Here is a 12,500-nt window from a genome sequence, read left to right as displayed (position 1 = left end):
TGAAACAGATGTGTCAAAGCTTCCCCTTGGCGCTATAGAAAACAGACTATGCACAGTTGCAAACAATGTTGGGAAACGAAGCTGGGCCCAGTGGGATTTCATCCTGTGCCTGACTTAACTCCCTCCTCCTTCCTCTCTCTCTGCTTGTTTCTGTCAACAATTCTGCTATTCTCTCTCAGAGGGCTGTAGGAGCAGCACACCATTCAGCTCCAGAAAGGATGGCTTTTAAAGAACTAAGTCCTAGCAGGGGAAGAAGCAGGAAGCCTGTTTTTTTATATAGCTACAGTACACCAGCTTTGTCTAAAGCCACACAAGTTATTCGGACTGTTGGCTTTTTTCAATTTTTTTTCAAAAGTACTTGTATTCCATCTGGGATGCTCACACTTTCTGGAGTGGAAATTCAAAATTCAGGGAAAATCTGGATGGGTTTCCAGAACCCAGTGGTTTAGCGGATCGCTTGACAAGATGAGTTACTAGTAGCTGTGAAGACTTGAGGGGAGGGAGTTAGGAGTTATTTTGATCCCAACCTTCCACCAAGGAACTTAGGACTTCATACTTGATTCTCCCCGTGCCTATTTTTTCCTGACTACAATTTTGAGAAGTTGATGAGTTACCTAAATTACCCTGTGAGCTCAGCTCTCCCAAGGAATCCAACATTCAAACTCGGGAGGAAGGATATTATTGTCCTCCAAATATTGGATTCAGTCCCAGCCTCACTGGATTGGGAGTGATGGGAGGATAAGGCACTTCTCCACAGGGACCTATTTATTTATTGAATTAAATTGATAGGCCGCCCAACCTCATTATGACTCTGGGCAACTTATAATGTCTTCACAGTATCGTCCTGCCCTCATTACCATTATTTTGGCACAATGATGATTGGATGACTCTAGAAGATGCTATAAATTGCTAGTGGGGAAAGAGAGCAACATTACCAAAAGCTTCCTACATTCATGGGTAATTAGCCACAGTAGCCCTCTGGGCTGATGTCACTACCATCTTGTAATCAAGCTGCCTAAAACAAAGGGGAATAAAGTAACTAACAGAAGGATGGAAGGAGGCTAAAAAGATGAGGAAACACTGTAAATGAGGTGTCCTGTTGTCTCCTGGATGTGCTGGACTGCAGTATCCAATCTTATACCTTTGGCATGTTGGTTGAGCTTGATGGAAGTTGAAATCCAGAATGCTGGGAAGGAGCAGGTCACCAACTCATACCATAAACTAGCACTGGAGACGATGTTCCATTACTTTGTTTTAAATACCAGCAATTGAATAATATACAGTACTGTGCAAAAGTTTTAGGCAGGTGTGAAAAAATGCTGTAAAGTAAGAATGCTTTCAAAATATACATTGTAATTGTTTATGTTTATCAATTTACAAAATGTAAAGTGAGCAAACAGAACAAAAATCTAAATCAAATCAATATTTGGTGTGACCATCCTTTGGCTTCAAACCGGCATCAATTCTTACACTTGCATACTTTGTACACTTGCACAAAGTCAGGGATCTTGCAGGATTAGAGTCAGGTGTATGATTAATCAATTATACCAAGCAGGTGCTAATGATCATCAATTTCATATGTAGGTTGAAACACAGTCATTAACTGAACCAGAAACAGCTGTGTAGGAGGCTTAAAACTGGGTGAGGAACAGCCAAACTCTGCTACTAAGGTGAGGTTGTGGAAGACAGTTTCATGTCACAGGTCATACACCATGGCAAGACTGAGCACAGCAACAAGACACAAGGTAATTAGACTGCATCAGCAAGGTCTCTCCCAGGCAAAAATTTCAAAGCAGACTGGGGTTTCAAGATGTGCTGTTCAAGCTCTTTTGAAGAAGCACAAAGAAACGCATAATGTTGAGGACCACAGACACAGTGGTTGGCCAAGGAAACTTAATGCAGCAGATGAAAGATACATCATGCTTACTTCCCTTTGACATCAGAAGATGTCCAGCAGTGCCATCAGCACAGAACTGGTGGAAACCAGTGGGACCCAGGTACACCCATCTACTGTCCGGAAAAGTCTGTCCAGAAGTAGTCTTCATGGAAGAATTGCGGCCAAAAAGCCATACCTCCGACGTGGAAACAAGGCTAAGCGACTCAACTATGCATGAAAACATAGGAACTGGGGTGGAGAAAAATGGCAGCAGGTGCTCTGGACTGATGAGTCAAAATTTGAAATATTTGGCTGTAGCAGGAGGCAGTTTGTTCACCAAAGGGCTAGAGAGTGGTACAATAATGAGTGTCTGCAGGCAACAGTGAAGCATGGTGGAGGTTCCTTGCAAGTTTGGGGGTGCATTTCTGTAAATGGAGTTGGAGATCTGGTCAGGATCAATGGTATCCTCAATGCTGAGAAATACAGGCAGATACTTATCCATCATGCCATACCATCAGGGAGGCATGTGATTGCCCCCAAATTTATTCTGCAGCAGGACAATGACCCCAAACATACAGCCAATGTCATTAAGAACTATCTTCAGTGTAAAGAAGAACAAGGAGTCCTGGAAGTGATGGTTTGGCCCCCACAGAGCCCTGATCTCAACATCATCAAGTCTGTCTGGGATTACATGAAGAGACAGAAGGATTTGAGGCAGCCTACATCCACAGGAGATCTGTGGTTAGTTCTCCAAGATGTTTGGAACAACCTACCTGCGGAGTTCCTTCAAAAACTGTGTGCAAGTATACCCAGAAGAATTGATGCTGTTTTGAAGGCAAAGGGTGGTCACACCAAATATTGATTTGATTTGGGTTTTCCTTCTGTTTGCTCACTTTGCATTTTGTAAATTGATAAACATAAGCAATTACAATATGTATTTTTGAAAACATTCTTACTTTACAGCATTTTTTCACACCTGCCTAAAACTTTTGCATAGTACTGTACTTTAAAAAAAAATTAATGTATTCAAACAATTTAAAATGCTAGGCACCTATTACTCATATCAGCTTTTTGCATTTATTGGCTAGAGCACTGGAAAGTGCCCAGTAGCTTTATTTCTTACCAAGCAGCTGGGTAGAATTTGCATATACATTTCCTTCTTATGTATTTCATAAGGTCTAGAAACTTGCTTTACATTAAAAATCATGATGACTGAAAAGAGCAGAGGCTAAAAAAGTCCCAGGGAGGATAGCAATGTTCTCCTATCCCTGCCTTAGAGCTCAGATTTAGCAGCTAATGGAGAACCAGGAAAAGTTATAAATGCAGCTATTGTTTCCTTTGAGAGATTTATTTCTTTTGGAATATACACAGTCCAAGAAAGATAAACCATGAAGTTTATATTGTGACATTATTATCAATTTTGACTGTGACATTAGCTTTTTTCCCACTCTCTTGTTGGGAATAGCAATGGATTAATGTCACCACTGCTATTATTAACTTTTGGCATTTATGTGGCTTGTTATAGATTTAAAAGGTTCTCTCTAAAGGGCTGCAGAGATAGTGGGTTTGATTAGATGATTCAGGAATTACCTTCTAACCCCCTACCCCTTCCCACCAAAACTACCCTTTGAAATCTTCAGTTTCGCTGTAGCCGGTTGATATGTTTATTTATTTACCTTTATTTTATAATAACAAAAAAGAAAAACAAAGAACAAAACACAAAGATACATTATAAAAGAAAAACAATTACATAAGAAGTGCTTAAAAATAAGAGGAAAAAATACACAGAAAAAAAATAAAAAATAAAATATAAAGTACAGTATGTTGTTACAACAATAAAGTTACAATTCTATATATATATTTATCTAATGTAAATAGTATGCATGCATACTATATATATGCCTCTAATACTGTACAATTATCATGCTTTTTCCTAACCTACTGTATTTTGTATAAATGAGTCCCATATTTCACTATACTTCTCCATACAAAGTCTATGTCTATAGGCAATCCGCTCACTGGCAGCAAATGCAGTCAGGTCTTTAATCCATTGAGTAAATAGGGCCGTACATTTATCTTTCCAATGTTGCAATATCAGTCTTTTGGCCATCGTAAGGGCACGGAGAATCCATGGTCGATATGTTTACAATCATTCAAAACTGGGTCTGTTACACCCCTTGCCCTTTCGCTCCCAAGAGATTGCATGGCCCTGATATATGATCTTCCTCTGCTGTTTTAGCCTGGGGAAAAGGACTGCCAGATATTTTGCAACAGTTGGGTGTCTTTATTCTGGAAGCCCAATGCCCTGCCTGCCACCAGTGTACTGAATCTAGTTTCCTGGAGATTATAAATAAAGGGCCTCTATTTAGGGGTGTCTGACTTTCAGATAAAATGAGCAAGAATTAAGCAACAAAAAAGGGTGATGCTGTATTCTGGGTGTCTGATTTTTTTTTCTTTTCTTTTTTGCTGATTTGCATCCATTCACTTCTTTTGCATAAAACAGGGTGGTCATGGTGGAAAAATAGTAGAGTAAAAGATCATCCTCTTACCAGAGAAAATCTACTCATTTGTCCTTGTCTAATGAACTGGAAAATATCCTCTGCATAGATAGTCACCAGTGATAAATCTTCCTTTTTTGAGTGAGTCCTCAAAAGTAGTGGTTATACATCTCCAAATACTCTTAAATACACTGATGAATAGTTCCCATCTGGTTTCTGTCCTAGAAAGTATCTTGTTCATTGTGAGAGGACAGCTTTATACAATCTAATGTGTTCCAGGTATGCCGGGATTCCCGTTCCCATAATTCAAATTCTGAGAATAACAGTCCACAAAGACTTGGCAGTATTCTGTTCTATGCCAAAGAAGGGCAGAGGGAATGTAATCATTAATTCTCTGAGATGTCTAGGAAATGCTTAAGTCAACTATGCTTCTGAGACGAGATTCAAGACCATCATGACACAGTGGTTCTGTTCTTGCCTGGGGCCGCTTCCAAGAAATGATGCTAGAAGGCTAAGGTGAGGCCCATAAAAATGTTTGCTGTTCTAAAAGGGGTTCATCATTAAGCCTGATGTCCTCAATATATTAGCATGCTGAACTGTTTTCATCCAATTCAGATACATCAATTCAGTACCTGGGATCAGAGGAAAGCCAATAATCGGAAGCTTAACCTGGATGGAGGCACAAAAGATAGATGGTTTGTCTAACCTAGAAAGTAGCATTCAGTCTGTTGCATGCTCACTGAACATTCAGGAGTATTAGATCGAACCAAGTGCACTTTTACACAGGGTCTTTGCACTACCTCAGATGCTTGAAGACTGCCAGTGAGAAAGGCCAAATAACTTTGAAACCACCTATTCCAAGCAGACTACCCAATCTATGCTAACAAAAAGAGTATGTTAAGAGTTCCCACCCATGGGGAAATCCCGCAGATGGGGATTCAGAAATCAGTATTCTCTGTGAGAACCTTCTCTTACGGAATAGTCCGATTCCACATTGCTCACTTTACAAGGAGCTTGAAAACACCCAGCTATTCCAAAGAGCTTTCAAGGAAGAACAATACCAACTAGGTTAGAATGTCTATCCCACAAATCAGAAATGGTACTAGATTTGGGGAATGTTTTGACCATGATTATGTATTATTACATCTTGCTGTTTATCTAACTTTGTAAGTTGCCTAAAGTCAATTCAAGTGAAGAGATATAGAAATTATGGGAAAGACAGGCAGGCAGGAAGGCAGACTTAGGAAGGTGTATTCTGCTCCATGGCGTAGTTTTTGAAGATCTGAACAGAGAGCTACTTGATAAAAGGACTGTAGAATACCAAGGTCAGATGGATCAAGTTGACATCTAAAGTCCTGAGATCATTCTCTGACCTGGTACAGGCTGGAAGTAGTTTCCAAAAAGGAAGCAGAAGCATTAGATAGGCACACAAGGGGAGAAGTGGTCATTGCTCAGTGGCAGAACACCTCTCTCTCTTGAAAATTTTAATTACAGCCGCTCAGAGTCATCCTCTGGGGAAGATGGGAGGCATATAAATTTAATAAATAAAATAATTACAGTAATAAAAACTAATACAAACTAAGAGAAAGGAAGGAAAGTAAAAAGAGAGAGGAAAAAGTACAAAGAGGAAAAAGTGAAAAAAGAGGGGAAAAAAGGAAAGAGTGAAATAAAGAAAAAGAAAATAAATATATAAAGAAGTGACTTCCAATCTTCATCACAAGTATAAAAAAGGTTGGTAGCTCTTCACCCCCTATAAGGTTACAAACAGATTTTTCTTCTTCCCATAACTCATCCCTTATCTGTAGGCAAATCCACCAGATATCACCTTTTCAATCCTGGCAAATCCTTCAATCAGCAAAATGCCAACAGAGGATTGCCAGAACTTTATAAAAACTTGTCTTATTTTAACCTTTATATCAAATAAATCAACTTTATATTCCTTCCTTTTATTTCTGAAAATCTTAATCTTTAATTCATTCAAATATTGTCGTAGGATTTGATCTCTCTTCAATTCTTCTTTGTTCCATAGCATAGGTTTCTTCGAGGCTTTAACAAGCCTCTTTTGTAAATCCAATAAAAAGACATTATCCAGGTCATTCTCTTGATTTATCATTTGTATTTCCCCTTTAATTTTTAAAATTTCAGCCAGCTTCTTTTGTATATCCAGTAAAGAGTCCTTATCTGAGTCTTTCTCTTGGCCTTTCACTTGTATTTCCACTTTAAATGCTTTCTCTTGTAATCTACATTTTTTTAATGCAATATTTTGATTCTACTATTTTTGCATCAGGCAAGATTTGTTTCATATCTGTCATTCTTTCATTAACATCTTTTGCATGTAGTCTATCCATAGAAGCAGACATCATTACTATTATTGCTGATATTATGGCTACTAATTTCTGGCCCCCATTCTTCGAAGATCTCCTTTAGTATTTCAAATGCTACAGTTTTTTGTGTCATTTTGTAAATCCCAATACTGATCAAAACCAAAAGCAGGTTTACACTTCTTTTTTCTTTTTGCCTGGAATCTTTAGTCCCCTCTAGTGTCCAATTTAAATGATAGTCTCTAATCTCTGTTATGACTTACAATAGACAAAATAATTTTGGTTCCCAAAAAAAGCTGTTTATTTTATATAGTTAGTTCCAAAATCTTATAGTAAAAGTTTCAATGTTCCAAATTGTCTAAACCCTTAATTCATTTATAACTTTCTTAATTCAAAATCTTATTTAGCTTCTTGCCATTTATTTCAAATTCTTTAAGTTCCTAAACTTATAGTTAATTTTTCTTTTGTTCAGAAATGAAGATAGACACACTAGGTGGCTTTTCAAATGTTGTTCCGAAGATCTCTAATAGCTTTAAGATGGTTAAATAAGCAATTTCCAAAAGTGATTAGAAAGTGAGGTTAGCAAAATTAGTGTCCTTTAAAAGGCTCTGCCACGGTTGTGAGTTTGATGACCGATCCCTTTGTCTCTCGGTGCTCAGACGCATGGGAGACCACTGTCCTGCGGTCTCCTTGCAAGAAGCAGCCGTCCAAAGCACATGTGGGCAATCTCTCATTCTCTCCTTGTCCAGACAGGTTCCAAAGAACCGGTCTACTCACCGGTTCTTCAGTCTTTGCCATGGTCATCGCCTCTGCTCTCCCGGAGACATGTTTAGCTTGCTATGCCTCCCCCAGAAGTCCGGCAGAACACTAATCTCAAATCCAGAAGGACTTGGGTTCAATTCCTGAAATCTCTAATGAAAAGGGTCAAGAACCAGGAGATGGGAAACAGCCCCAGCTGAACCCCTTGAAGCTGATGACAATCAAAACAAACAATGCATTTGCTTATTCTAAGGCATCCTTCAAAGTTGATTTGCTCAGCATCCCTTTTTCCAATATTTTAAAATATTGCTGATTTGTGTAACATCTTAATATATACCCAGGTAATAGAGAACTCCAATAGCACTTGGAAGGGACTTCTGCAAAGCCACAATTTCCAGGTTATGGTGGTTCAGCTGGGTTGGTGACAAGCAATGACTATTAAAACACTATGTACTTTCTATTACTTTGCTTAAAGACAAGACCATCCATGCTATTCCACAGAAAGAGGCAAATCAAGGAAGCTAGTTCAATTCCAGGAAATAAAAGGCAAAAAGCAAGATTCAGCATACATTGTGCAATGTGGCCACCAGCTCAATAACAGACCAATCGCAGACAGAATGAGAGGCTTTGCTTGTGTGTTGGGTAACTGGTGTTGAATTATTGGGGGGGGGGGTAATGAAATTTACAACCCTATTTCTCCCTCTAATTGTAGCCATATTATGCTTTCCATTCATTGCTTGAAGAATTAGAGTCTGGAACAATAAGGTAGCCAGGCTCCTTCTCTCTCCCCAGACTCGAGTAAGTTCAGCACTGTGCATTATTCCTGGCCAGGTTGATATTTATTCCTCCCCACCCCCCAAGTCACCTTTGAAGATTCTGCCCTTTGTTACACCTAATGTAAAGCATCTGTCATTGCAGGCCCAAGGTTTCTCAATACAATCAGTTCACACATTTGCAGCTATGAATCACCAGGCCCTGAGTAATCAAAGTGATGAGAAAACCAGAAGTGTGGGGCAAGGATGCCTAAACCAATCCTCCATTTCCAAAAAATGCTTCTTATTATCCTTGATGTCATCCAAAGCTAAACCAGTCCACGTCGGCCAGATCACCACACCTCTGGAAAGGTACATCTCTTAATTCCGACAGGGGGACCTACAATCAGGCAACTGCAGGCTGTGGGGCCAGTGAGGAATCCTGGTGACCCAGAAGCCCAAGATGTTAGCTCAGAGAAAGAGACAGTCTATACTGCGGAGGAGGCCCTCCAGATTTTGTTGAAATACAGGTCCCAGCATCCAACCCTTTGGGCCACACCCTGGAGAAGCTAAGGATGGAAATTAGAATTTTCTTTATGAAAGAAGCAATGGGCCTTTGCCAGAGGAGGCTTGATTGCTCCAGGTAAGAGAATGGCATCTAAACCAGACTTAATCCTAGCACTTTGATTTCCTGTACCACTGAGGAGAGTTTGGTCTCTTTTGTTCTAAAGGTCCACTGTCGATTAGCTTCTCTTGATAACTCTCCTCAGGGACACTTCTCAGAAAGAAACAGTCCCTGAGCTGACCCTTGCTGGCAGTGACTTCCTGTGCAAGAGAGTTGGTAAAGAGAAAGGATGGGGAAACCTGGCACAGCTGACTCTCTATCTTGTCTGGACAGAGCATATGTTCAGTTTCTATGCAGAAAATCCACAGCTGCAAGGCTAGACTGGGATGTTTTTAAAAAAAATGCCAGAAGAAGGTGGTGATAAATAATTTCCATACTGTTATGAAGAAAGCAACATGGGGGTGTTTATGAGGTGACAAAGGGTCAAGCTCAACTCAAAGGAGACGTTAGCCCTTTTTTTAAAGCCTGGAACATGGAATTAATGTATCGGCAGCACCCTGAGCCCTGTTCCAAATGCAGGCTCAAGCTACTTCAGCACTCTGAGCAAGTTGGCTTTGCTGTCTTCCTCCAACCACTGTTGTGTTGAAGTGATGCAGATGTCCAAAGTGGACTGGGGTTCCCAGAAGCGACTTAACCCACAGAGGGGACGAGAGCCCAGAGAAGGCACCTGTCCAATGTGGAGCAGCAAGTTCTATCCACGGAAGTGGATCAATGAGGTAAAAGAAAAGGGTTGCGGTTGAAAAAATTAACTTTACTGTTTGTCCCAAGAGCTGGAGGTCAGGGCAGGAGAAATGGGAAAGCTGCAGATTATAAAGGTGTTAATCCAACACCCCTGGAGAGAGCCAGGCTTATTTTTTTCAATTATTTCCATCTGGCTTCCCACATATTCATTTTGAAGCTAAGTACAAGTAACTTAGTAATCAAGCTCATTAGAACCTAATAATAAAATGGCAACAAATCTAAAACAATCAATATATAGTATAATGAAAAGGGAGTGGGAAAGGGATTAAGTGAGACTACTCTGTACCCTTAAAGGGCTTCCAACAGGAGATAAGACTATAAATAAATCAGAAAAAAAGGCAGCCTGGATTTATAACCAGCAGCTTCATCTGTAGGTGAAGCTCTTCATGGCAGGGACACAGGTGTGATCACTTTCTCTCTTTCCAGAGGATGGTACTATGGAAAGGAAAGGAGGAGCCGGGGAAAGCAGGAGGTCAATTAAATTAAAAAATAGTGGCAGTTCCGGGCCAGAAACAGCGGGGGCTCGGATTCCTAAACACTTGCTGAACTGTGTAGAAGAGAGGAGTTTAGCTACAGCCACAGAACATGTATTTCCCCAAATATGCCCCAAATATCAAATGTAAACAGCGTGCTGCATTGGACAGCCCCAACCCCATAACATGGCACAGTGGTCGGTCCATCTCCCTTCCTCCTGCAACCCAGAAGAAACACCTCTGGCTAGCTCGTCCCTGCTTGCAGTGTTGGCAAGGCATCCTCATACTTCAGAGCAAGACTACCCCCAATCAGCTCCAATTTCCCACAGCATACCTGTGCCAACAAACAGGGGTCCCAAGTAGTCCACGATCTAGGCCACCTTGGCCATCTTTTCCTTTAACCAAGTCACAAACCTACTGTTAACCTCGGTTAGTCTGAACCTTGGTTCATCTTAAGTGTTAACGAAGGGTTTAGTTAATTGATGATTATTCTGTGAATCCAGAAGATGGGTTCATTGAACCAGGTGAAGTGTGCCATGTGAACCAGCTGAAGTATGTCATGTTGCGTGGCTTGTGGATTTGTGTGAATAGAAAGAAGGGGAGCATCAAAACAGGGAGAAAATGCACATCCCTGGATAAAATGCCAGGGAAGACTCTATTGGGGGAAAGCCCTATACCAAAAGAAGGTCCTGTCGCTGGCAGAACTTAAGCCTGGCTCTCAGTCGTTGGTGGCTAATCAAGATATCTATGTCACCTCCAGCGTGAAAGTCAGTAATGTTCTCAAGGCCCCCTAGTTGGGGAACACAGTAGGAAAGGTACTATTGTAACAGCCTGTTAAGAGGGCTTTCTGGGCAAACCAGCAGATTTGGAGGCAGTCCATGTTGCTAAAACCAAAACTGACCGTCTTGAAATCCGCCAGTGATCACACACGCTAGGAGCGCAGAAACCTTAAATCTGCTGGTACAATAGTTCTTCAGTGATGAGGTGGTATTTTGCATGCCCTAAGCACGCTTCCCTAGCAATGAACCCCACTGAAATATGTGGGAAATGCGTGCTTAGGGGATTGGGGGTTGCACGACTAGTTCAGGGCGACGTCTCGAGATTAGAAAGCCTGCTTAGAAAACAGGTCCGAGTCAAGGTTAAGCTCGGGCTGAGGTCTACTTTCCATTCAACTTGCCATGGGGAGGGGAGGCGGGAGAAAGGACACATTCCCCCAAAAGTAGGCGCTCCCGACATTGCCACCGACCTGCTCTGCTGCCTCCGGGTCGAGATGGGGCTCCAGCAACGGGACGGTAAACTGGATCTTACGGGGACTGTTCGGTTCCATGCCGGCTCCGTCGTCCCGGAATCGAGGGCGCCCACAGCCGCGCTCGACAATCTACCTTGGCTCGCTCTTCCCCTCGTCCGCTTTGCTCCGTCCGGTCTGCGGGCGCCCTGCCACTCTCCTTCCCACCCAGGGCGCTCGCGCCCTCCCTCCTTCCCCGCGAACGGCGCCGCGATTGGCTGCTCCGGCTGCCCTCCCGCCCGCCCTTCCCTGCGAGACACGCGCGCACACCCAGGCGCTGCACACGCGCTCGCGCGTCGAGGTGCGCGCGCGGCGCCCTGAGAGAGCCGCGGGCTGAGCGATGCCCTCACAAAGACGAGCGCCGAGCCCCAGCCTCTAGGTCTTCACACCTGCTTTTGCCTCTGGGACCTGTTTACCCGAGAGTAAGCCTCGCTGAAATCAGAGGGACTGACTCTGAATCGCTGCATGCTGGGTGGCGTGGCAATTGTAAATGAAATGTTCTGAGCCTCGCTGTGCTTTTTTTTTTTTTTTTTGAACGCAATGTCAGTTATTTACCGGGATCAGAAGACAAAATCTGTCAAGCCCTCCTCTGCTGATTCGTCCCCGAGCCACACTCCCTAAGGAAACGTGAGATTCCTCCGCGCCATCGGTCCAAACCTTCTCTTGTTCCACCCCTGATTATGCAAACCAGGGACTTGACTTTGTGCTTTATAGCCTTTTTTCCCCCTTTGTAATATAGCAAGTTGGCACACTGGACTAGCAAAAGTGTAGCCGCTACAAGACTGGCAAAAGAACCACAACATAGAGATTTTAGACCAGCAACTAACTGATACCTTGCCTCGGGCAGTAGTAGCTGAGGACTCAGGGAGCAGCCCCGTTGATCTGGATACCACCCCCTCCCTGCTAATCTTAGGATGGCAGTGAAAACTGTTCTTTTCCCATGAGATTTTCAGGCAAAAGGTGCTATTTAATCTGAGGCAACTGCTGGTGTGGGGTATAGAGATGTGAATGTGTGAATCTAGAATCTATGGAGTAGGTGATATACAAAGGTGCCTATGTCTAAATAAATACCAGAGAAGGAAGGCGGAAGCACTGGAAATATCTTCCACAATCTGACACTTACCAGAACTTTACTCCCACCATCCCATAATGGTCATACAGTCTGGGAAT

The 12,500-nt window shown here is 42.2% G+C and overlaps 1 protein-coding gene across 2 annotated transcripts in view; it reads right to left on the bottom strand.

The window, feature by feature from the left end:
- The window catches only part of PPP1R1A (protein phosphatase 1 regulatory inhibitor subunit 1A), a 72,324-nt gene extending 60,820 nt beyond the window's left edge, over window positions 1–11,504 (bottom strand). For both annotated transcript variants that reach the window (XM_007434955.4, XM_025171014.2), the window contains exon 1: window positions 11,292–11,504. In XM_007434955.4, the coding sequence (XP_007435017.1) occupies window positions 11,292–11,372 (81 nt within the window). In that variant the 5' untranslated portion in view covers window positions 11,373–11,504. The remainder of the gene's footprint in view (window positions 1–11,291) is intronic.
- Window positions 11,505–12,500: the final 996 nt, after the last annotated feature.

The sequence above is a fragment of the Python bivittatus genome, unplaced genomic scaffold, assembly GCF_059951505.1.
Source record: "Python bivittatus isolate LINGU-HERP-01145 unplaced genomic scaffold, Pbiv_v1 ctg000220_np1212, whole genome shotgun sequence".
Taxonomy (NCBI): Eukaryota; Metazoa; Chordata; class Lepidosauria; order Squamata; family Pythonidae; genus Python; species Python bivittatus.
Note: the sequence above shows the minus strand (reverse complement) of the source record. Positions and strands in the feature narration are given on the sequence as shown.